Genomic DNA, 26075 nt, shown 5'->3' on the forward strand with positions numbered 1-26075 from the left:
CCAGTGGGACCCAGGCCCGCGGCGCCGCGGCCCTGAGCAGAACCGGTAGGGTGCGCCCCACCCGGGGCCAGGCGGAGCCAAAGATGCCGGCCTCAGCCGCGCCGCCCCGCCCCGGCTCGCAATTCCCGCTGCTGCTGTTGGCGGTGCTGAGCGGCCCGGTGTGCGGTCTGGTTCCCCGCTCGGTGCCCAGGACCTCGCTTCCCGTCTCCGGTAAGGCGCGGGCGCCCTCGCCATCAGCCCTGTGCGCCGCGCCCAGGCGCCGCCCGCGGGTGCCTACACCCTCCTGCTCCCCGGACCCAGGCAGCCGCATCCTGGGCCCGTCCGCGCCGGCCATAACGGTCATCCGCGCCCGAGACCAGGCGGGACTCCCACGCGGTGCTGCTCCATCGCATCCCGGGCCGGGCCTCGCGCCTCGGCCCCCGAGACACGCCCAGGCGGCTCCCGCGGCCCCTTATTCGCAGAACCGCGGGATAGTTAAGTCCATCGCGGTGCAGACATGGGCACTGAGGCCCAGGGCTGGTTTGGGAGTTGCCCGAGGTCATCTGTTCGCAGTTCTCTCTCCCTTATTATCCTCCCACCAGACACGCACCTGTGTCGGTCACGCCAGTTCGGTACCCATCCTGGCTTCCAAACCCAGAGATCTTCCATTCCATTCTATTCCACCCACCCATTCTTTTGGTGACCAGCTCAGCATTTCCATCTGCCCACTTCTCAAATTCATTCGCACATCATTCATTAGTTCAGTTCCCCATCCCCGTTTGTCCTGCCCACAGCCCTAATATTCCCCAACCCACTTCCCAGTTTCCTTCCATCTCTGACACCAGCTCCCATTCCCCACAATCCCATCTATCACAACCCTAATTTCCTAACGTTGCCTTCTCTCCCTACCCCTTCCCTCCATTGAATGTTGGGAAACCGCTCAGTGAGTTGACTTAAAATTCTGTTTAAATGATTTTTAAAGTCTCCAGAAAGAAAAAAGGAAGAGGGAGATATGGTCCTTTCAAAAGCGGGGCAAGAAGCCAGGGGATGCCACAAGGTTAAATAAAAGTGGTCATTGGAGGCTTTCTGCTAAGGTGGGCATGAGTGTGGCCGTGGGTCTTGTTTTCTTCTCAGTGGGCATTGAGTGTTAGCACTTTGGGCAGACAGAACCAGTGAAGCTGAGAGTTCAACCTGTTGGCAAAAGCTCTCAACTGATTGATATTAATTTAGTCTAAACTTCAGACCAATGACAAACAGGATGTTTTGAGTTGAGTTGATTGGATTGTGGGCTTTCATGTTGTGCTGGAGCAATAGCCACTATCAGGCTGGGTTGATGTCCAGGGAACCAGAGAGGTCCAGATGGCAAGGTGAAGCAGATCTGGGGATACAAAAGGAGGTTGAGGGAACCAGGGCTTATTCTAAGCATGAGAGAGACAGCACAGTCATGAATATGATTGTAGGGAGATGGGTGGGGCTCCGTATATCAGCCTATCTAGAAATGCATGGCTGCTGGCCATTCTATCAGTCTTGAGTTTAGCTGAGCAGATAAAACAGGTAGAATAGAGGTGTATTAGTGGGGGCATAGGAACCCCGGAGCCAGACATTGAGCTAAGAAGGTATGCTAACTTATTTGTTATAATCTTTAAATAGAGAAGAGTATATTCCCCCCCCCCCCCATTTCTTTCTCTCTCTTTCTTTCTTTCTTCTTTCTTTCTTCCTTCCTTTCTTTCTTTCTTTCTTTCTTTCTTTCTTTCTTTCTTTCTTTTTTTCCTTCCTTCCTTCCTTCCTTCCTTCCTTCCTTCCTTCCTTCCTTCCTTCTTTCCTTTCCTTTCCTTTCCTTTCCTTTCCTTTCCTTTCCTTTCCTTTCCTTTTCCTTTTTTCCTTTCCCTTTCCCTTTCCCTTCCCCTTTCCCTTTCCTTTCCTTCTTTCTCTTTTCCAGAGAAAGTAGAAGGGAGGGAGGAGGAGAGAGCAAGAAGGAAGCGAGGGAAACATCGATGTGAGAGTGACATAAGTAGATAAGAATTTTGAATGCTGATTTTAGATTTAGATTAGGTCAAAACAGAGCTCATACTTAAGGAAGGAAGAAAGGAATGATTTGTACTATGTGTCAGATGCTTCTACATGCTATTTCATTAATTCTCTCAACCACCCTGGATGGTGATATTTACAGAGGATAGTAATACTCAGAGAGGGCAAGTAACTTAAGATCATACAGCTGGTAAGTGAAAGAGCCAGATTTAACCTTGGGCTGATCCATTTCTAAAGCATATACTCTTGCCCACTATGCTCTATACCAGTGGTTCTCAACCTTCTGGCCCTTTAAATACAGTTCCTCAGGTTGTGACCCAACCATAAAATTATTTTCGTTGCTACTTCATAACTGTAATGTTGCTACTGTTATGGATCATAATGTAAATATCTGATATGCAGGATGGTCTTAGGCGACACCTGTGAAAGAGTTGTTCGACCGCCAAAGGGGTCTCGACCCACAGATTGAGAACCGGTGCTGTATACCTTTTTGCTTTTTGGGTAGAATGGAGGTTGGAGGGATCAAGGGTTGTGAGAGAGAGAGGAGGTAGTCTCCTAATGTGTTAGTGAAAAGAGTGTAGCATTTCCCTTCTAAGTAAATGAAGTTATTATTAAGTAGTGTTTTTGTTTTGTTTGTTTTTTAAAGGGAAATTTAGAGAGGAGAATACTTGAAGCTTTTATAGATATTTTCAAATTGTGTGTCATGTTGCTATGAATAGATTTTACAGACTTAATATTTATGTTGTTATTTTAATAAAGTGTTCTATTTTTATAGAAAAAGCATACTTGACTGCATTGTGTGCTAAATATTCTGGTCTCATCCGTTATTTATCTTCGGGAAAGTTACATGGCCTGTCAGGCTCTGTATTTTTCCCCTGATGGCTGATAAATAAATGGAAGAAAACAAAAATTGGCTCTTCTGGCCTTGTGGACCTAACCCTTCTGAAGCGATGGCTGATACCACTCTTCCCTCTCTTTCTGCCAGAGGCTGACATTTATCTTAATCGGTTCACCATCCCTCAGACATACAATTACACTGTTCTCCTTGTGGATCCTGCTTACAATACACTTTTTGTTGGCGCCCGGGACACCATCTTCGCTTTGTCTCTGCCCTTCTCAGGGGAGAGACCTCGAAGGGTGAGAGATGAGAATGGGGAAGACCCCAGAGCATGTGATTAGATCTATGGTTTTATGGGAGGTCAGGAAGGGGTGTTGTGGTATGAAGTGAAATGTTAGTGAAAATGAATAGGGGAGGCCATCAAGTACATTATCCCAGCTGAGGGTGTTTGGGGGGTCATGGTGATGGAGGAGGGTATAAGGGAGTTTTATGATGAGGGGAGGAGGTCACAGTGACCAGGTTTTAGATGATAGTGGGCAGAATCACATTAATCTAGGACAATAGCTTTCAAATTTTTTTGATCAGCCCTTAATAAAAAATATATGGTATATTTTGACTCCGTACTCAAGTGTGTACTTGAACCAATATCTATTCTCCTATATGAGATACATTCAGATATATTTTGTTAAAAGTAATGTTGGCTGTGATTTCACAATTGATTTTATTACTCATTAATAGCTTGGACCTCCAGTTTTAAAAACAGTGCTCTGGGGGTGAGGGGTGTCTCTGCAGTTCCCAAATTGATGGAGATTGTGGAACTGTATTATCTACCCTGACTCGGGGGACTTCGGGGAGAATCAGGGGAAAATGGCCATTCCTCCTTTCTCAGATTGACTGGATGGTACCTGAGGGAGAAAAACAGAACTGTATGGCGAAAGGCAAGGAGGAGGTAGGTGTAAATCTGGGCCCTGTCCTGAGTGTCAGTTGAAATGTTGGCCCAGCCCTGACTCTGTCAGTCCCCTGCAGTGCTGCCATCCAAATTGGCCCAGGCAGGAACTCTAACACCATATCATTACCCATTATTACTGACCCCAGAGCTGCATCTAACTGGCCTGACACCACCCTACCTTTCCTTGTACCTGCTGCTTCTGATTCTCTCTAACCATCTCTGACCCCCAGGACGAATGTCACAATTTTGTCCAGATTCTCGCCATTGTCAATGACTCTCACCTCCTCACTTGTGGCACCTTCGCTTTTGATCCGAAGTGCGGGGTTATTGTGAGTGACAGGGGTGGGAGGATGGGAAGGGTCATCTGTGAGTGACCATGATGGGAAGCATGCTTAAGGCAACTGATGTGCATGATAAGCATTGGGGGTGAGGGATGTCCTTACTGGGTGGAGCCTTTGCCACTGGAGGAGGTATGAAAGGGTGGGGAGGGAGGTTGTCTGTAGAAGGTAAGTTATACAAAGTCTAAAGGGAGAAGTAGTGGGACAGTGAAGGAAGTTAGGGATGCTAGCTGAGCTGGGGAGAGAAGAAATCCAGGAGAAACTTCAGAGGTAGTAACTCACGTTTCCCTTGTCTATGTATGCTTTGTCCAGGAGCCTGGGTCCATCTCTGTATTTTTTTTTTCCTGAATCCATTTCTTAATCAGCACTGTCCATGCCTATTTCTTCCTCCCATGGCATGTAACTCTCACCACCTTCTCCCATATCCACTGCCAACCTCACTGTACGTGGGCTGTGACCCTCTCCTCTCATGAGCTTCTGAGGTCACTGCCTACTAATTACTGTCTGCTGGCACCATAATCTGGAGGGATCTTGCCTTCAAGGTGGCTGCTCTGTCAGCCATGTTTTCTTCCAGGTCCTGTTCATTGCTGCTGAAGCCCTGGTATTTCCACCCTCACACCCTGGCAGGCTTGTGACATATTTACCCTTAATCACATCTAGGCTGGTCCTGGCAACAGAAGTCCCTGGGACTGTGATATCTCAGGAAGGGTCTTGATGTTTTTGAATCCTCATCTTTTCCCATCAGTTATCCAGTAGTCAGTCATTGGTCCTCTGGTAGCACACCTTTGTGACAAGGTCCGAGGATGAGTTGAAAGCCTCACACATCATTTGTATCCAGTGACTTCCCTTCCTACTCCATGAAGCAAGCAATAGGAGGGAGTGCAATGACTCCTTTTGCTGACCCTGATCTTTAACTTCAATCTTGACTTCACCCTTCTGAAATCTTCAGTAATCCTTGCCACCTGGATCTAGTCAGTGTGTGTCTCCAAACCTCTCTCTGTTAAAGGCCACCCTCATATCTCTGGCTTAGAATGCTAAAGGTGTCCCAAAATTCACACATGATTTGAATTTTGCATATTAACAACAACAACAAAAAATAAAAGCCTAATTTTTCTTGGTTTATTGAATCAGATTCTAATATCTGTTGCCCTTTGATTTCAAGCCTTTCAATTTGATAAGCATTACCAAGTACCAATTATGGCCCAGGAGCAGGGACAGTGAAGACCAATGAAGACAACGGCTTTGCGTATTTGCCAGCAAAGCCATGGAAGTCATTTACCCCATCTGCTATTTCATAAATAACCCTATATTGTATACTTCATGAATCAATAAAAAATTTACAATTTTAAGTATAAACCTGTGTTTTCTATCAAAATTATTTGTTGTGTGAATTTTGGACACCCTTTATAATTGTATATACTTGATATATAGCCAGTCCCTGTGGGCTGCCCTTGGGCTTATGCCAAGTCCTTTTCATAATGCAAATGATAGGCTCCCTGCTGGGTGTGGATAGCTCCCTCATCTTGTCATCCTGGGAAGGTTTCCTATGGCAGGTGCTATTGAAAATCTCTATATTTTATCTGGTAATATTGAGTCTCTAGTTTTCCTATAGTCCTCACAAAACTCACAAAGTAGCAGTAGAATTGTCATTGCCATATTTGTCCTTTTTGAGTCTGTGCAGTCTCAGGGAGCCCATGGGTATGAATATCAACCATGGCTTACAGAAAATAGACTTACTCCCAGGTAATCTCCCAGGGTCTTCCATTCTTCCTTGGCTCTCTGAGGTGGGATGTTAGGTATCCAGACAGAAAATGTGCTGGACATACCTGTCAGGATTGGCGTGACTTGGACCCCTGGACACTTGCAAGGAACATCAGCACCCAGAGCAAAATCAGGGGTCTGTGTTCTGCAGTCCCATGACTTTCAGCTCTTTTTCTGTACCTTCTATCTAGCAGGCTCATGAAAGGAAGGACTGTCGTTTTGTCGAGGCTTGTTTTAGGAGAATATAGGGAACAGAAAGGTCACCTTTGTTAACCCTTCAAGCTACATACCAAGATTGCCCTCTAGACTTTCTGGATGCTCTCTTCTGATTTTACCTGCCTGTCTTATCCTGTCTGCCCATGCCCTTCTGCTTGAGGAAGTTCTTGCCTTATCCTTAATTCTGAGACTCCCACGTTCCAGACTGATGACTTTGATACTATTCATAACTATTTTCTGAGAGCTTTGACTAGCAGGCTGCTCCAGACACAACAGCTTGCTCAGGGAAATGAAGGTTCTTACACAAGGAAGTTCAAGCACTGGACCTATCAGTTCTAGCAACGTGGAGTGCTGCCCTTCAGTGATAGCTCATTAGCTTTTGGAGGTCAGTGTTTTAATTTGTTTTGTTGAGGGAACTCCAGCATTTAACAGAGAAAAATGTTAGACTTACATTACAACAAGACTTCCCATTCAATTGAGTATCTGCTTTATCCCAGACTTGGTACTGGGTATATGACATTCATCATTGAGTTTAATTCTCATCACCCCATTATAATATTTAGGTATTATTTCCCTCATTTTACAGACAGTGAAACATAAGTTCAGAAAAGTTAGGTACCATGTCTAATATTATATATCTAGCAGAGGCAGAGCCAAGATTCAAACCCAGGTTTGTCTGGCTCTGCTACACTACTCCCACTCTTTAAGTCCAACCTGCAGTACAGAAGACCTTACCTGGCTTCAATTTCTTGTGACATTTGACCTGTGTCATGTAACAGGGACCATCTCTCCCCACCCCCACTCCCACCCCAACCACCTGGGAAAGGCCCTTTGCCAAGGCAGAAGGATGGACTCCAGCCCCACAGCTCAGTGAGGGCCTTCCTACCTAGCTCTGGCTTTCAGCCAAGGGACTTGCCTTAACCACAACTGATGTGCTCATTCACACAATGATGATACAATGAAGAAGCTCAGCATTCAGAGAAAGAATGTAATAGAGTGGTCTTGCCCCTTTCAGACCCTATTAAATGCAATTTTGACCATACAGTAATCATAACCTGTTTATTTAATAGGAGGCTCACTTGCTCAAAGTCTATAAACCCAGATAACGTAATGATTCTATTTGGGGAAAGTGGAAGAGGACTAGTTTTGATGAGTTTGAAGGGCTTCAGTTTGAAATCATCCTTGACTTCTATTTTTAGTTATTTTGAAGCCTTTCTTAGTGTATGATGCCTAGCTAAGGTAACTTCTGGCTGGCTCTTACACCCTTCCTCCACACCCAGGTCATTCCTCTTGGAGTCTCTGGATGAGGAAGGCATTAAATTCGCAAATCCTCAAATTCTAACCTGAGCTGAAGCAGATTCTCTTCCCCCTTCTCTGTATCCTTGGCTCTGGTGCTATCTTTTATTCTTGGGGTGAGTGTGGGGAAAGGATGGCCCTTCTCTTTAGATTCCTGGGCTTCAGATGGTCCTGTATCAGGCTCCCCTTTATCCTCTGAAGGGCTTCAGACCTCAGCAGGCCTGCTCTGTATCACATTCTCCAGCCAGTTGCAAACCCTACAAATCAGCATTTGAGAGGAAAGATCTGCCTTTCAGCCTCTCCGTGTCATGTAGGGCCATCTTAGGTGCTCCTTCACTAGAGCATGTGGTGGTTGGGTATTAGGGGATTGAAGGAAGAAGAATAAACTGATGAAAAAGGGATGGCAGAGATAGGAAATGCAGGAATGGGCAGGGGAATCAGGAGTAACAGACTGGGAATATGGGGATGGTAGCAGACGAATGGGAATTGGGCTTTTCCTTCATCTGAACAACTTTGTGATTTTCATCATGAACCCTATGACCCCTAAGCCAATTGCCCCTTCTGGTCTGTAGGCCGTGTCCAGTTTCCAGCAGGTTGAAGGAATTGAGAGTGGCCGGGGGAAATGTCCTTTTGGACCAGCTCAGCGGTCAGCAGCTGTAATGGCTGGTGAGTGGGAGAGATAAGAACCTGTGACTTCTTGCTATAATTGCTGCCTTCCCCACCCCTGCTGTTGGAATTTCTGTGTCCTTTCTTTCTTTTCCTAGGAATGTCTATTATTCCCATGTACGTTTCTAGCCTTTCCTATTCTCCCCAGCGTGCGTGCCTGTCTCCTGCTTTTTTCCAGAGTACTATTTCCCTTGGTTCTCCCTAGAGAATATGTTCTCTGCACCTCTAATGTGCTTCCTCTGCTAACCTCATTCCCCGCCCCCCACCATTTTATTTCTGTTCATAAGGGGACTCTGCTACAATGCATATTGTAATACACTTGGAAAAACTATAAAGAACATATGAAGTCTTCTAGAACAGAAATGTTCAAAAGAACTTTTGTGATGATAGGAATGCTCTGTATCTTTGCTGTCCAAAGTAGCCACTAGCTACATGTGGCTATTGAGCTCTTGAGATATGACTGATACGATTAAAGGAAAGGGTTTTTGGTTGTGTTTAATTTCAGTTTAAATGTAAGTAGTCACATGTGTATAGTGGCTAATATAATAGCAAAGGTCTAGAGTATCTACTCAGAAAACCACTGTTAATATTTTAAGATATTTCCTTTTAGCCTGTTGTAATGTGTATGCAAGCGCATATTTTACTGGCCAGTCCTTTGTAGCTCAGAGGAGTCAGTAATGACTATTCAGTAAGTTCCTGCTGTTACTTCCTTTGAACAAGCCATATACAGTTGCTCAAGTGTTGAGTGATTCTTTCACAGTTTATGTATAAATCTTTTCTGGGAAGTGACTGCTTAATTCTTCAGTAGCCACAAAGTGAATTGTTTGTGCCCCACACAGAGTTTATTTTGTTTATTTATTCATTTTTTTCTTTTTTTTTATTGCTTAACGTATTGCAGAGTATTACATATGTCTCCTTTTTTTTCCCCAACCTTGACAATCCTCTGGCCTCCCCTACCCCCAGTGTCTTATGTCCATTGGTTATGCTTATATGCGTGCATACAAGTCCTTCGGTTAATCTCTTACCCACCCCCCCTCCTGCCCCCCAACCCTCCCCGGCCTTCCTGCTATAGTTTGACAGTCTGTTCGAGGCAGCTCTGCCTCTGTATCTATTTTTGTTCATAAGTTAATGGTCTTTATTATCCATAAATGAGTGAGAACATGTGGTATTTTTCCTTCATTGACTGGCTTATTTCACTTAGCATAATGCTCTCCAGTTCCATCCATGCCATTGCAAATGGTAAGAGTTCTTCTTTTTTACAGCAGCATAGTATTCCATTGTGTAGATGTACCACAGTTTTCTAATCCATTCACAGCGTTTATTTCAGATTAGAGGACTCCACATGCACTCTCCAAATTCAGTGAGGATCTAGCCATTTTCTCATGATAGTGTAAAACAAGCGGGTTAGTAGAAATTGTATGTGTGTGTGTATTATAAAACTTTTAAATGCCATGCTACAGGGGTATAATTTTGAATTTTGTTATGTAACTTTATATCATAGGCATTTTTGTATAATTTAAAAATTCTTTGTAAAGAGAATTTTTAATGACATCATGCTATTACTTATCCTGTAAACATACAGGAATTTAATGAAGCAACTCCAAATAATTTCTATAAATTAATTTTATTTAGTTTAAATTTTTGCTGTTATCAATTAATTCTGTAATGAACATTTTTGTGTATAAATATTTGTCCTTATTTTAGATTGTCTCCTTAAGATTTCTGGAAAGAGATTACTATATCAACGAGTGTGAGCATTTTATGGCTCATTTTCTGTTGCTAATTGGGTTTTTAGAAAGAGTGTACCAATTTACAGCCTAAATCAGCAGTAAATGAGAGTGCTTTTTTTCTCACCTAAATTTCACCAAAATATATTGTTGTCACTTTAAAAGATCTTTGAGTCCTGACTGATGTGGCTCAGTTGGTTGAGTGTCATCCTGTGCACCAGGAGGTAATGGATTGGATTCCTGGTGAAGGGCACAGGCCTCGGTTGCAGACTGGATACCCGGTGGTGTTGTGCTGGAGGCAATCAATGTGCTCTCACATCGATATTTCTCTCTCTCTCTCTCTCTCTTTCCCCCTCTTCTCTCTCTCTCTCTGTCCCTCTCTCCCTGTCTCTCTCTCCCCCTGTCTCTTTCTCTCAAAACCAATAAACTAGTCTAAAAAAAGGAAAAAAAGATTGTTGAGACTAATAATAGTACCTTTTTTAAATTTGTATTTCTTTGATTATTAGTGAAGTTGAACTTTTTTCATGCTTTAGTACCATTTTTATTTCTTCTCTCATAAGTCCTCTGCTTGCTTTCTTGGGTCAATTACCAGGTAGGATATTAAGGTTTCAATCTACATATTTTCCTTTCTAATTGCATTTTTTACTTGAAGTCCTTCTTCAGTTAAAGAGCAAATAAAAACTTTTTTCTTAAATTTTTTTCCCCCAAGCACTTAACATTTTGATTTTTTAAAAACTTATTTTGATGAATGGCATGAGATGGAAACCTATATTAATTTTTCCCAACTAGCTAATCAGTTGACTCATTCATCATACTGTTTTTTTTGTTCTTCACTGACTTTAGCTGTGAACTTTGTTATAAAGTTAATTCTTTTAAAAAATATATATTTTATTTATTTTTTTACAGAGAGGAAGGGAGAGGGATAGAGAGCCAGAAACATCGATGAGAGAGAAACATCGGTCATCTGCCTCCAGCACACCCCCTACTGGGGATGTGCCCACAACCAAGTTACATGCCCTTGACCAGAATCGAACCTGGGACCCTTTAGTCTGCAGGCCGATGCTCTATCCACTGAGCCAAACTGGTTATGGCTAAAGTTAATGTTTGTCTGTACTTTTGCGTAATATTTTATGAAAAAAATTGGAATGTAAGATCTAACAATGAATTTTTTCTTATTTAGGACTTCATAGGAAAAGTCATAAAAGCTATACAAATTAAACAAACTTTAGTGAGATAATTAAGGACTTATTTTTCTGAAAAGAAATAACAAATGCTTTGAAAGTGAACATAAGTATATATATATAATAAACACAATATTTGGGTTGCCATTTCTATCATTCATGTATAGTTGATATTGATGAGACCTTTTTTATACTCAAACATATTTGAAAGAAATATTTAACCGATGGTTTATTTTTCTTGACTTTTTATCAAGCATGTGTGGCAAAATTCTGAGCCAGTCATTGGGAACATTAAGAAAGTTAGTGGTTGTGAATGTCTCTCTTTTTAGAAAAATGTATTTTATTGTTGAGAGTATTACAGATATTTCCCATTTGTGAATTTCTTTAAAAAAAGATTTTAGATTTATTTTTAGAGAGAAAGAAAGGGAGAGGGAGAGAAACATCAACGTGAGAGAAAAACATCAGTCAGCTTCTGGGGATTAAGGCTGCAACCCCAGGCATGTGTCCTGACTGGGATTCAAACCGGAGACCATTTGGTACATGGGATGGTGCTCAGTCAACTGAGCTACACCAGCCAGGCCTGTGAATGTGTCTTGATTCTACATAATTGCTTATCAATAACATGATGGCTCTATTGCAACAATCCAAAAAAATCATTTAACATACTTTCTTTTTTTCAAGCAGTAAACTTTAAGTACATTCAACCTTCTGCTTGTAATTTCTCAGTGTTCCAGTCAGCAAGTGAATTTACATTAGCATGTGGTTCAAGGGCACAGATTTCTTAAAGGAGATCATTGCATGATAAAGAAATTTTCAAAAAAAGAATAACGTTTTCAAAAAGGTTTCAAGTTTTCTTTCCAAATAATGAAGTTGTCTTTTTTTCCAGATAATGATATTGGCTCTCATCTGATAATTGATCAGAAATCTCTTTATAATGGTTTAGAATGACTAACTTTAGACAGTTAATATACAACCTTTATGTCTCTTTCTGTCTCATTTCCATGTCATAGTCAATACCAATATAAATTTTTCTGTCAAGTTCTAAACTTTATAGGGTTATAATTTAAAATTTTTCTTGATCTGAATAGGTGCCAGTATTTAGTTGGAACTTTCAATGTTGATCCATTATGCCTTGCTATCCTCTGTTTTGAAAACAGTGAAATAGAAATAGTGCCAACATTAGGTAGGAACTAGAACCAAAATTCCTAGTTACGAGATATAAAAATGTCCTTAAAGATAATAGAGGTATTTTGAAATAAAAAGTTTTAGTAATGAAAATATTATTAGGCTATAATATTTAATAATAGAATATAATAAAGTAACATTTTAAATTATAAAAATTACAATGTGCATTGTAAAAAGTTGAGAAAATGTGGAAATGTTAAAGAAAAAAGTGAAAGGTTTATTTGCAATTCAATGATACCAGGTAACTACTATTATCTTAGACTACTTTTTCTGTGTCTGTCTGTGTGTGTATTTATAATAAATTGGAAATATTATGCATATTTCACTTAGTATTGTATACTAAACATTTTCTTGTTCTAGAAATTAATTATTCAAAACATGATTTCTAGAGACTACATAACATTTATTCCATCATATAAATATTGCATAGCACAATTTAATTATTCCTATAAAATTATATATTCAGATTTAAAAACTATTGTTTTTATGAATAATACTGTAGAAGACATCTTTTTACATAAATTCTTCACATAAATGTCATTAATTGCATATGAGTAAATCCAAAAAGTAGACTTGCAGGGCCAAAGGGTGTAAAGGTTTTTATGGTGCTTGATAGGTTTATCTAAATTCCTTTCTATTTAGTTCAACCAACTGTGGTGAGAGGGCCTGTCTCATTGCATCCTTGTCAGTCCCAAGTGATATACTTAATAAAACATACAAACAGTGACTTCTTCCAAAGGCTAATTTGATGTATTTTTTACTTACATCTCTGTTAGTGAGACTGAACAACTTTTCATTTGATAATTGGTATTTGTATTTCTTTTGGGAAAAACCTCCAAAATCATGTCTTCAAATATGACATTTATGTATACTGCAGTTAGATAAAATTAACAAAATGATCTCAGTGTCTCTATTTGCACTGTTCAGATTTGGAAATGTTATAAAATATTTTGACGGTAACATTCACATTAGCTAAATCAGGGGTGGGCAACACCTGGCACGCGTGCCAAAGATGGCACGCCAGTAACTTTTGCTGGAACTTGAAACTCTCTCATAAGCTTCCATTTACAATTTTTATGAAAATTTGAATGACTTAAGTGTTAAATTACAAGGAACTGGCAAGACATTTGATGTGATCTTTGGTTACATAAAAGCTTTTGAAAAGAAACTGGAAGTCTTTTTATAAAAATATATTTTATTTATTTTTTTACAGAGAAGAAGGGAGAGGAATAGTGAGTTAGAAACATTGATGAGAGAGACACATCGATCAGCTGCCTCCTACACACCCCCCACTTAGGATGTGCCTGCAACCAAGGTACATACCCTTGAGTGGAATCGAACCTGGGACCTTTCAGTCTGCAGGCCGATGCTCTATCCAGTGAGCCAAAACAATTAAGGGGAAATTGGAAGTCTTTAAGAGGGATGTGGTTGGTGAGAGATTTAGATATTTCCCAAACCTCAAGAGGCACTTCAAAGACCTAACAAAAGATGATAGAATACACTGTGAAAGCCTTCAAAAACTGTTTTTAAACGTAATCAAGTCAACTATTGAGCAGTTCTTCTCGAGATTTGTGAAATTCATAGAACTGGAAGAGACATCAAAATTCATGAGGTTTCCAGACAGCATGAAACTGGAGGAACTAAACTTACAAATGTTTTCATGGATAGACATGGCTGACTTTAAATGCAGTTGATTGAATTTCAGAGTAGCTCAATTTGGAGGCAGAAATTTATTGACCTTAAAGTTGACTTGGAAAACATTGAAAAAAAAAAAGCAATTAGACAGGAGTACCAGAGATAAGTGTCAAAAATGAACTATTGAGGACTTGGAATGCCATTCCAGAAAATGTTTTCTGTTTAAAAACCTTTGCAACAGCGTTACTCTCCATGTATTCATCCACATAACGCTTGTGAATCTTTGTTCTCAGTGATGAATTTTGTAGCCTGACGGACGAAAGTAGTAGCTCGTGCATATCTCTAAAGGTCACGAAATATAAACCTGATGTAAAATCTCTGTCATCAGTGATGCAGCAGCAAAAGTCCTACTGATAATATCAAACGGAGTCATAAAGTTTTCTGTCAGACTATCAGTGTACATGTATACATTAAAAAATAAGTGTATTTTTCATCATCATATACTGTGTTTTTGTCGCTCGAATGAATTTTATTATTTCTTCAAGGTACTTCACATACATACACCTTAAGAGATATCAAGTAGGCGTAACATGTTCTCAAAAAATCAGGGTTGGCACGCAGAAGAATTTTGAGTCAGAGATTTTGCTGGTTTTGGCACACACTAACCAAAAGGTTGCCCACCCCTGGCAGAAAACATCAGTAGTTCCTTCCCAGTCTCCTTTGTAGGGTCTTTGTCTTCTGCTCATCAATGTTGGGGCTCATTAGATTTCCATGCAGGATCCTCTTCTCTTCTCAGTCTGTGTGGTTATGATCTCAACCAGCCCATTGGATTCTGTTTTCACTGCCTTCTGATGCCTCCCAGACCTTATCTGGAGCTACAGACCACACATCCAGCTGCCTTCCAGACATCTCCATTTGAATGTCCCATAGGAGTCTCAAACTCAGCATGTCCCAAAGCTCATCATCTTCACTCACCTCCCCCAAATCTGCTCCTTCATCAGTGTCCCCTCCGCTGAGTGCTTACCCACCCAGGTACCTAACCTAGAGATAGCAGTCATCTCTGGTCTTCCTATCACATCCTATTAAAAAAAGAGGGTGTTTTATCAAGAAGAGCAGAGGGAGGGAGCTTTACTCTTTCTCTTTAGGAACCTGTCCTGAGTTTATATCATTTCCTTTTGGTCTCATTGTATCTTGTGTTGCTGTATCTGCCAAGAAATACTGCAAACTTTCCAGATGCACTGGGTGCTGCCAGCCCACCTCTTCAATCCAGGTGGATCTGCCCCAAGACTAGCATTCACACACTGAAACAGGACAGCTATACGGTCAGGTCAACAGAGGAAAAGGTAAATGCTAAATCTCCAACTACCTAATTATGGCCTGATAATAGACTGTGTTTTTTAAAAAAATTATCTAGCTGCCCCAATCCTTAGATAAGGAAATGTTGACTATTAGGGTAGCAGCTATTTATCCTGCAAAGCTCTGATCATGAGAAGAAAAGAAAGTGGAGGAAGGAAAGTCAGGTTATGTTTAAAATCCTTTTGTTTTTTAAATATATTTTTATTGATTTCAGAGAGGTAGGGAGAGGGAGAGAGGGATAGAAACATCAATGATAAGAGAGAATCATCTATTGGCTATTTCCTGTACATCCCTTACTGGGGATTGAGCCTGCAACCAGGGCTTGTTCCCTTGAACGGAATCGACCCCGGTACTCTTCAGTTCACAGGTCGATTTTCCATCCACTTAACTGAGCCAGCTAGGGCTGTTTAAAATTGTTTTAAAGGTAATGAATGATAATTCCTATTGTAAATCTCTAAAGGTGAGCATTTTGATAAGAAAGTGAAAACTTGAAACCCCAGGGGAGTGAATTATTCATTGCCATGACACTTACCCTAGTCTATCAGTGTTATGTTCTAACACATCTGGGAAGCCTGTGCTCACAGGCTTACATCTGGGCAGGTAGAGATGTGGATTGACTTCCACAAATAATTTTAATTCTTCATCTTTTACAACTTTCAATCTTTTTTTAATATTATCAGAATGAAAATAACGCCATTTTTTGGATTATAACATTAAATGACGCTAACTATAAAAACCATTCAATGAACACAAGAAGTATACAGGTGAAAATGAAAATCACTTATAAGTTCATTAGTCAGAAACAAACTTCATTAACACTGTAGCGCTATAGCTCCTTCAACAATCTTTTCTACATCTGCAGACATGTATACATATCTTTAAACATCAGGTTGAATTATACCCAGTGTTTTGTTCTAACCAGCTTGTTCCCTAAACTCAACACTGTGGGCATCTTTCTCTTTTGCACATCATCTTTTGCCAGTAGCAGATGTATATTTTAATGTCTACTGACTTGATCCATTCAGTAATCCACCAAAAACTGCACATTCAGGAATATTGTATTATATGGACAGTACAACAAAATACTTGGAAGTGAGACTGTCCTGGAGAATTTAGGATAAGTTTCTTGCCCTCATTAACTGATGGTTGCTCTTCTTTCTCTGTGTTTGTAAGACTGTTGCAAGTTCCTTGGTACACCTGAAACCATGCTATTTCCTCCCAAAGTGTCTGATCCCTATTGTAGTCCCTTAGTGTCAGTGATCCTCTGCTATTCCATCCCGAGTGTGCACCTCAGCAATCTAGGCTCCAGAGTTGCTGAGTACCCTTGATGATCTGTTAGAAAGTTTGGGATCCTTTACCTTTATCTATCATTGGGTCCTTCCATGGTTGACAGAGGTCCTTTACTGTTGGCAGAATTCTTATGATTGTCTACACACACACGTACCCCAAACCATGCTGCCAACATATTTATAACTGTCTCCACAACATCTCCCTCCATTCTCAGGTTATCCATGACACAACTTCTACCAGACTTTTGGTTTTAGAGTGTTTTATTTACAACACTCTTAGGGAAATTTTCATTCCAACTTTGACTTCTTTATCAGCTTTTATTTTCCCTTGGAAATACAGAGGACTGGCTTATTTGCTGCTCCATTTGGTGCCAGGACTTCTGCCCCAAACCTGGTTTCTCCTTCCTGAGACCACTGCAAGGAAATAAATCCATTTTATAATCCCTCCACCTCAGGCAACAATTGAAGCACATGGCCCCTTGAGAGTTCATAAGGAGCGATCCCCAACATGTATTGAATGCCAGCCTTGGGCCAGGCTCTATCTGGGATCTGTGTTTATCTAATTTAAGGCTTAGCACTGCTCTGAGGATCCTGAGTCTTAGGAAGCTTAATTTGCTCAAGATCATACTGCCAGAAAGTATTCAGGGTTCAACCCTAACACTGGCTTAGATTCTTATCACAAACACAAATCACAAGAGAGAGTATAGTGTTTCCCTCCCTTTCCTCCACTGTTTCTAAACCTCGACTGTTGCCCTCTGAGGGTTCCTTACTTTATTTTGCTCTGCATAAACTTTTTAAAATAGTGGTTATCTTTCTGGTGCCTGAGGAATGCAGCTTTGCTCCATCATGAGTGTTTTCCCTATAGTGGCTCTACTCTAAAGCTACTCTAAGTGGGTGAGCCCTATGCTCCTGCTGGGGTTTCTGTGCACCGAGTTCTGGCACACGAGCCTCTCTTGCTTCTCCATCCTCTCTGACTTGATCTTCTGAGTTGGCTTCAGTAGCTTCTCCTCTTAGAGGGTGGTGTCCCAGGGCTCTCTTCTCGCTTTTCCTGTCTATGACGTTTACGTCATGACTTAAGCATGACTCCCAGTTAGCTTCATGTGGCCATGCTTCCCGACTCCTTCTGTTTGATTGCCTTCCAATCTCTCTGACCAGATGTCCTGAAGGTTCTTCAACCTTAGTATGTCCAACAACTAAGCTCACTTCTTTTCTAGCCACCTCCTTTAGGGGCCTTCTCCTGTCATTTCCTGGTTCATAATGTCATCCATCTTCTAAGCCAGTGACGGCAAATCTTTTGAGCTTGATGTGTTAGCATTTTAAAAAAACCTAACTTAACTCTGGTGCCGTGTCACATATAGAAGATTTTTGATATTTGCAACCATAGTAAAACAGAGACTTATATTTTTGATATTTATTTTATATATTTAAATGCCATTTAACAAAGAAAAATCAACCAAAATAATGAGTTCGCGTGTCACCTCTGACACGCGTATCATAGGTTTGCCATCACTGTTCTAAGCAGAAAACCTTAGAGATACACTTTATTCCATTCTTTCACACCTCATACTCCATTGATTTTCTAACCTTGTTAATGGACTCTACCTCAGAAGTATCTCCCAAGTCCAGTCCCTTTATTTCCTCTGCCCCTGCCTTAATTCAGGCACTACACTCTTGCCTGTACTGTGTGAATGGCCTCTTAAGTAGCATTATCTTCTTAAAAACTGAAACTGATTATGTCACCTGTCTTCAAGAAAATCTCTGCAGTTTTACTCTTACCTGTAAGATCAAGTCCATGTTCTTGGTTTTGGCAGAGCAGAGTCATCATAATTGGGTGCCCATCTCTGCACCTCCAACTGCACATCTGCTCGCTTGCCTGTCAGCTCCTGTATCCCATCAGCACTTCAGCCTGGGGAGTAGCCCACATTCCTAGACATGGCATCCTCCTTCCCACATATTTATTGTCCTCCCTGAAGCCCTTCTATCTGGCAAATGCTCATTCTTCAGACCTGGCTATAATGTCACCTCTGAGATGCTGCTACCCAGTCAGATGTGGCTGGGCTGTCCTCTGTGTTCCTGCACACATCTGTGCATCCCCACCTCTTGGTATCCATCTGATTAAACAGACTCAGATGAGGGTTCTTGGAGACATTGATGTGCTTAAAACCTGGCACAGTGCCTTGTATGTAGTAAGTGATAAAGTAATGCCACGCTGTTCTCTCCAGAACTGCTGTCCCCTGTGATACACAAAACTGTGAGGAGGAGGGGATTGTGACCATTTACTCCCCCAAATCATTTTCCCTGGTTCATGTCTGAGCTCTTGGCAGTGGTACTCAGAGTGGCTATAATGCTCTCACATTCAGCCCAGAGCTGCACCACTCCCTTCTCACCCAGGAATCTGCATCTTGATCAACTCCCCAAATGATGCTAGTATTCCCTAAGGTTGTGACTAGTTCCAGAGCAGTGTACACCCACTAATGTTCAGAAAGAATGCTAGTTCCTTCAGACATTTACCACAGGGGGAGAACTTAAGTAAGACTGGGACTTGCTGCAAAGCAAACCTCCTTCCTGGAGAGTAGCAGTATAATTAGCATATTACAGGGTAGAGAAATCCCTAAAACAAAGACAACACAAGCGAACCAACTGAACAGCCTGACTTCCACAAGGGTAGCTTTCTTCTTTATATATCGGTTTCAGAGAGAGGAAAGGAAAGAGGGAGGGAGAGCTAGAAGCATCAGTGATGAGGGAGAAACACTGATGGGCTGCCTCCTGCATGTGCCCTATTGGGGATCAAGCCCACAACCCAGGCAAGTACCCTCATCAGGAATTGAACTGTGACCTCCTGGTTCATGGGTCGATGCTCACCCATTGAGCCACACTAATTGGGATACAAGGGCAGCTTCCTTTCTCCCTTCATATACATTAACATTCTGGCACTTTCCTGTAAACACTGGTTCCCCACTCTGCCCTGGAGCACTTTATATCCAGGATGATTTTAAATGAGGGAATCCTCTCCTGTGCTTAGCAGTGTCCTGTACTTAATGGGCCCTCAGCCCCTGAGAGTTCCTACCCCTGCTTTATCCCTGCTCTGTCTGTGGGCCCTTTTGCATCCTTCAGCAGGTCTCACAGCTCATCTTCTCCCTGTCTCCCTGCAGGGGGGGCTCTCTATGCTGCCACTGTGAGAAACTTCCTGGGGACAGAGCCCATTATCTCCCGGGCTGTGCGCCATGCTGAGGGACAGGCTGAGGACTGGATTCGGACAGAGGCATACTGGCTTGACGGTGGGGAGAGGAAGAGGGGTACTCTGGGGGCACCGAGTGTGGGTGGAGGTTGGTTGGCCCCTCACTGAGTCTGTGGGATCTGAGGCCACAGGTCTCCCCAGCTTCAGCCTTTGTCGCTGCCATGGCCTTGAAGCCAGCTGAGTGGGGGGATGAAGATGGAGACAAGGAAATCTACTTCTTCTTTACGGAGACTTCTCAAGCCTTTGACTCAGAGGAGCGCCTTAAAGTTCCTCGGGTGGCCCGTGTGTGTGCGGTGAGACTCCGATCCCTGCTGTCTGTCTGTTGTCTCTTGCTCTGCCTAGTCTCTGTCTTTTCTTCTCTGGGTCTCCATCTTTAGATTTCTCCTCTATCTCCATTTTCCCTGTCTTGACTTATTTTCTGGGAACTTGAAGAGCATGGGGAAAGGGCTCTAGCCCCTTTAGCTCCATAACTCCCCTTGTGACACAGTGTCCCTAGAGGTGTAGAGGTGAAAGGTGGGAATTGTAGACAGATCTGGGCTCCAGATCCTGCTCCACTACTTGCTGCCTCTGTGACTTGATGCAGGTTCTGTAGCATCCTTATAGATGAGGATATTGATGATGGCTAGCTATAAGGGTTGTTTTGAGGCCTACCTAAGATAAGGTATATAAAGCACATAGTATAGTACTTCGTAAGTACAACAATGAACTTAGTCCCCGTCATTGTGACCCTGTCTATCCCTGTATCCTTCCCTACTGCTAACTCTGTCTGTATCTCTACATTGCATTTTTATGCATCTGTCTTTCCATCTCTCCTTGTCTGGGGGAAACTCATATTGTTCTCCACATTCTCCATAGAATGTTTGTCTTCTAAAGAGAAATGCCCATTCTCTTGTCACCCCAGGGGGACCTTGGGGGCCGGAGGATGCTCCTGAAGAGGTGGACGACCTTTCTGAAGGCTGATCTGCGGTGTCCAGGGCCTGAAGATGGCCGGACCTCTAGTGTCCTGCAGGACATGGCTATTCTTCGACCCGAGGCTGGAGTGGGGGCCCCCATCTTTTATGGCATCTTTTTCTTTCAGTGGTGAGGGGGTCCTGGTGTGGAGGATAATGACAGGGTGGGAGATACGTGGGGCTGGCACCTTTCCTTGCTGTCACTTCCAGAGGGGGTGGCTTCTCCCAGGAGCCGGCTGCATGGCTCCTATGCATTTCTTATGGGTCATCTCATTTAACAGGGGGTGAGTTGTTCCCTAGTGCTCTTCAGATATCTGGCTCCAACCTGTGTCTCTTCCAGGAAGGGGGCTGCCATCTCGGCTGTCTGTGCCTTCCGAACACAAGACATTCGGACAGTGCTGAATGGTCCCTTCAGGGAGCTCAAAGATGACTGCAACAGGGGACAGTCTGTCATGGAGAGTGAGGTACCCCAGCCCAGACCTGGAGAGGTAAGGGGTCTGGAGCAGCTCTTCACCCCAAGCCAGAATCGCCTCATTAGAGCAAGAGCCCAAGTAAGCATCAGGGATACTTATGGGCACCTGGGAAACGTTGTCACCTATCCTGTGCTTTTCCTAGTGCATCGCGAATAACCCGAAATTCCAGCAGTTTAACTCATCATTCTTCCTGCCTGACCGTGTGCTCTCCTTCATCCGGGATCACCCCCTCATGTACAGACCAGTGCTTCCAGCTGATGGCCACTCCCTGCTGGTCACTACAGATACAGTCTATCTCAGAGTTGTGGCCCACAAGGTGGCCAGCCTCTCAGGGAAAGAATATGATGTGCTCTACCTGGGCACAGGTATGTTTAGTAGCCAAGTACATTGCCCATCCCGTGCACACACGTGTTTGTCAAAGAGAGGGTTGTATACTTACAGGTATGGGAGTCCCAGGCACAGGTACAGTGTGTCATGATTACGTGCCCTCTGCCTGCTTCCTAGACGATGGACACCTCCACAGAGCTGTGCGGATTGGAGCCGAGCTCAGCGTCCTTGAGGATCTGGCCTTATTCCCAGAGCCACAGCCAGTTGAGAATTTGAAATTGTATCAAGTGAGTCATAGATTTCGGGGAGACTGGTAGGGAGACATCTGAGCTAGCTTGTGACTCCGAGGTCTGGGAGATGCAGCATTGTCCTCTTTTTTACTCACTTCCTCTAGAGCTGGCTCCTGGTTGGCTCCCGAACTGAGGTAACACAAGTGAACACAACCAACTGTGGACGTCTCCAGAGCTGCTCAGAGTGCATCCTGGCCCAAGACCCTGTCTGTGCCTGGAGCTTCCAGCTAGATGCGTGTGTGGCCCATGCTGACGAGCATGGAGGGTGAGTATGGCTGCCCTGACCTCTTGCCTGCTGTCACAGAGCTCTGACCTCTCCATATATCTGCCTATTTCTGATCTGTTCATGCTGCCATGTGTGTTTCTTTTAGTGTCACTGTTGTTTGTCAATCCCTACTAATTCATCTGTTTGTCCATCATGCGGCCTTATGCATGTTCCTGCCACTTTGCTGGACCTGCCTTAGACCATGTGACTGACTGTCATGTTGCCACACATTGCTCAGTTTCCATGTTATCAGAACTTCTAGAAGTGTTTCCACAGCTGCCCACTCCCTCCTTCCTGCCTTGAAATACTTTTTCCTGCTGCCTTCTGGACTCTGCATTCTCCCTGTTTTCCTCCCTGTCTCACCACCTGTCTCCCTTTACTCATTCCTTTCCATGCATTTTCTGAATTTGGATATTTCTCATGGTTCAGTCCTTCTTCTTACACGTCTACGCACTCTCTAGGTGATATTATTCCCATTATTTTCAACACCAACAGAGTGTTGTTGAGCTACACAATTCCTTATCCAACTGCCTACTTGGATGCTTTATAAACTGCTCAAATTTAGCAGGTCTTAGCATGCACTGTTGTTTTCTCGTTCTTTCACATGGTTCTCTGAAGGGACCTCTATGAATCCAGTTGCTCAAGCCGGAAATTGCCTGCACTATATTGCAGTTGGTACTGACTCTAGCTCTATCTGTTATATCCTCAGTCCACAGCCACTTCTCTTTTTCTGTACTGCTATCACTCTTGTCCTAGCCATCATCATTTCTTAATTAGATTATTCCAATAACCTCCAAATTGGTCTTGTTTTGTCCATTTGGGGATCCCATCATCCATTTTCGACTCAGCAGTTAACTTAAAATCATGTGCCATATTGAAGCATATCTCTAACATTATATTCATCTACAGTATTTCATTATATATCTGTATCAGATAATAACTCTCTTAAAAACATTTTATTATAGGACATTTCAAACATTAAAAAATTAGATAATATAATGAATTTCCATGTATCTATCACCGGTCTTACTTGATCACTATCTTCACTCACTCCCAATTATTTTAAAGCAAATCTTAGACATAATATCACTTCATCCATAAATCTTTCTGTGTGTATCTCTAACACAGAAAGGCTTTAAAAAATGTAAACATATTATCATTATCATAGTGCAAACTCACTTCCTTAATGTCATCAACTATCTAACCAATGTCTGATTTTCCCAATTGCATATACTTAAAGATAGTTTGCTTAAGTCAAGATCAAAGTAATGTCCATCAGTTGTAATTGGTTGATATGTTTCTTAAGTCTTTTAATCTTTAATTGAGATTCCTTTCAAATGAGTAATTCTTAATTGATTGCTTGGAAGGTATTTTTTCAGACTGACTTCATGACTTCCTATTTTGAAGCCCAGTTAATTTACTGTATATTTGTGCACATTACTAAATCTCAATCTTACAAATATCGTTATTTTTGTTTATTGATTTTGGTTAAGAACTTTGATCTGGTATTTTAGTTTCTCTTGGGAGAACATTGACACATCTCACATGAAAACAAGTACTTTATTCTTTCCTTTATTGTTCTAATATTCATTAAAATAAGAATTTAATTGGTGTTGGATACCCTGTGTACTTGAGCCTTGGAGTCCCCTCCACATATATATGTATGTGTGTGTAGGATGTGGGGTGTGCATACATGCCAGTATACTTCTTAGCAATATGAGAAATGACCAAGCTGGTACTTCTGTGCACTCTACCCTTCATATCTCAATTCATATAAGGGAGAAAACATAGACCATGAAGTTCCTGTGGCTATAGCCACACCTATGGCCTTCCCATGTTCCCACTGTCAGCTAGACTAAGCAAACTTGGTTTTACCCAGAGACTTTAACATATTCATACTAGTCTCAGAGCTTATTTCAGGGGCTCCAGTTCATGTTGAAGGAATTCACACTCAAAGGGAATCTCCTTTTGGTTGAAGCTTTTGTGTGTTCCACCTGGTCTTCACTGACAGCCCACTAGAGGTCTCCCTGGCCTCCCTCCCTCCCTCCCTGTGGTAGTGGTGCCAGGAAGTTCAGAGTGAGCAGCCTGTCTTGCTGTCCTTCTGTCAGACATAGTTCATTGAAATCCTGAAAATACCAAATTGTATGATTTGAAACAGATCTGTTAGAGGCTAATAGGTACCAAGAGTTGTTGAAGAAAGAGTTCCTATATAGAGATGAGCAGCATTATGAAACAAAGTCTTCTCACAGAATTTGGATTAATTTTCATAGAGAAGTCCTCCCTTTCTTTTAACAGAAAAATAACCCCAGACCCTGTAGTTTTAATGTTTTTTTTTTCCCCAGAGAAATCTTCCAGTCAGCTATATTTCTTGGAAGTTTCCAATGTTTTTTTTAAAGCACACCAGCAAACATCCTTCCAACAGACCTAGTGCATATTTTTTTAAAAAAATATATTTTATTGATTTTTTACAGAGGAGAAGGGAGAGGGATAGAAAGTTAGAAACATCGATGAGAAAGAAACATCGATCAGCTGCCTCCTGCACACCCCCCAGTGTGGGTGTGCCCTCAACCAAGGTACATGCCCTAGACCGGAATCGAACCTGGGACCCTTCAGTCCACAGGCCGACGCTCTATCCACTGAGCCAAACCAGTTCGGCCTAGTGCAGATTTAATTTTCTATGGTCTGGTAGAACGTATGTAGAATTTGACATGTTAATCGTCATGAGCAGTATTGGGGGAAATTCTAATGATGAGAATGTTGACTGATAATTCCAGGAGTGATTAGTGAGATGATGGGAGATATAACGAGTGAGTGAATACTCTGTGGTACTGAGGAGTATAGAAGGGAATGTTGACACTGGGTTTATCAAATATTCTCTTCTTTGTAGGCTGGTCCAAGACATAGAGTCAGCGGATGTCTCTTCTTTGTGTCCTAAAGAGCCTGGAGGTCTGTCTGGTTTAGGGAAGTGTGGGTGGAGTTGGGTGGAAAGAGGTTAGAAAGTTGTCCATTTTGGACCCACTTTGAAAGTTGGATCCTGGAAGATATGGTAGCCAGTGACCTGGGCCTTACCCTTTTTGGGAATCCCCTTTTAGCTTTGCCCCCATGGTTCCTTCTCAAATCTGATATCCCTCTATGTTTCTCTTCATCAGCCCTCCACCCCCCCGGCCTATAGCCTCACTACCTTTTATGCCTTTGCTGTTTCTCTGCAGAACACCCAGTAGTGTTTGAAGTTCTTGTGGCTACAGCTGTGCATGTGGTCTTGCCATGTTCCCCAAGCTCAGCCTGGGCATCCTGTGTGTGGCACCAGCCCAGTGGAGTGACTACTTTTACCCCCCGGAGGGATGGACTAGAAGTGGTGGTAACCCCAGGGGCCATGGGTGCTTATGTTTGTGAATGTCAGGAGGGTGGGGCAGCCCGTGTGGTAGCGGCTTATAGCTTGGTATGGGGCAGCCAATTGGGCCCTGCAAGACGGGCCCGGACTGTGGGGACTGGACTGGCTGTCTTTTTTCTGGGGATTCTTGCAGCATACCTGACTATCTTCCTGATTGGTCTATGTCAGCAGCGACAGCGACAGAGGGAACTTCTGGCTAGAGACAAGGTGGGCTTGGACCCAGGGGTGCCGCCATCTGGGACCCCAAGCCTCAACCAGGATCCTCCCTCTCTCTCCTGAAGATGAGCAGCTGCCTCAGGCTCTAGGGAAGAGGGGCAGTGGCTTTGGTGGCTTCCTTCCACCTTTTCTGCTTGATTCTTGCCCGAGCCCAACCCATATTCGGTTAACTGAGGCTCTTCTGGCCACATGTGATGAAACATCCATCTAGGGCTGGGCAAGTGACCATTAGTGCATGACTGGTCACTGGAATGGAGTGACCATTGATATCTTGGGCTCACTGGGCCTGGGAAACCATCATGGCCTCTGAGTTCTCTTTGGCCTTTGAGTGATCACTTGACTTCAGTGTCAGCCCTCTCTGGCCCTAAATGGGTTCCGGGCCAGGCCTTTGTCTGTGTCCTGATCCTGATTCTCATGAGAGATGAGAACTTCTCTCTGCAGTGAATCGGGGCTTTTCCCACTCCTCCTCTCTGAACCCCAG

General features: G+C 42.7%; 1 protein-coding gene across 1 annotated transcript; it reads left to right on the forward strand.

Annotated features, from left to right (window-relative positions):
• Positions 1-25805, forward strand: LOC139019466 (semaphorin-4F-like). Its single transcript, XM_070428484.1, is given in 15 exon segments — positions 1-210; positions 2993-3144; positions 3735-3794; positions 4025-4123; positions 7978-8071; positions 19597-19722; positions 19824-19975; positions 20584-20762; positions 20973-21120; positions 21248-21470; positions 21610-21719; positions 21827-21987; positions 24875-24933; positions 25197-25647; positions 25649-25805. Coding segments are annotated over 15 exon segments (2298 nt in total). The 5' UTR covers positions 1-83.
• The last annotated feature ends 270 nt before the right edge of the window (positions 25806-26075 follow it).

Source organism: Myotis yumanensis, unplaced genomic scaffold (genome assembly GCF_028538775.1).
Source record: "Myotis yumanensis isolate MYYU_CA2020_CCGP unplaced genomic scaffold, mMyoYum1.0.hap1 SCAF_11, whole genome shotgun sequence".
Lineage (NCBI taxonomy): Eukaryota > Metazoa > Chordata > Mammalia > Chiroptera > Vespertilionidae > Myotis > Myotis yumanensis.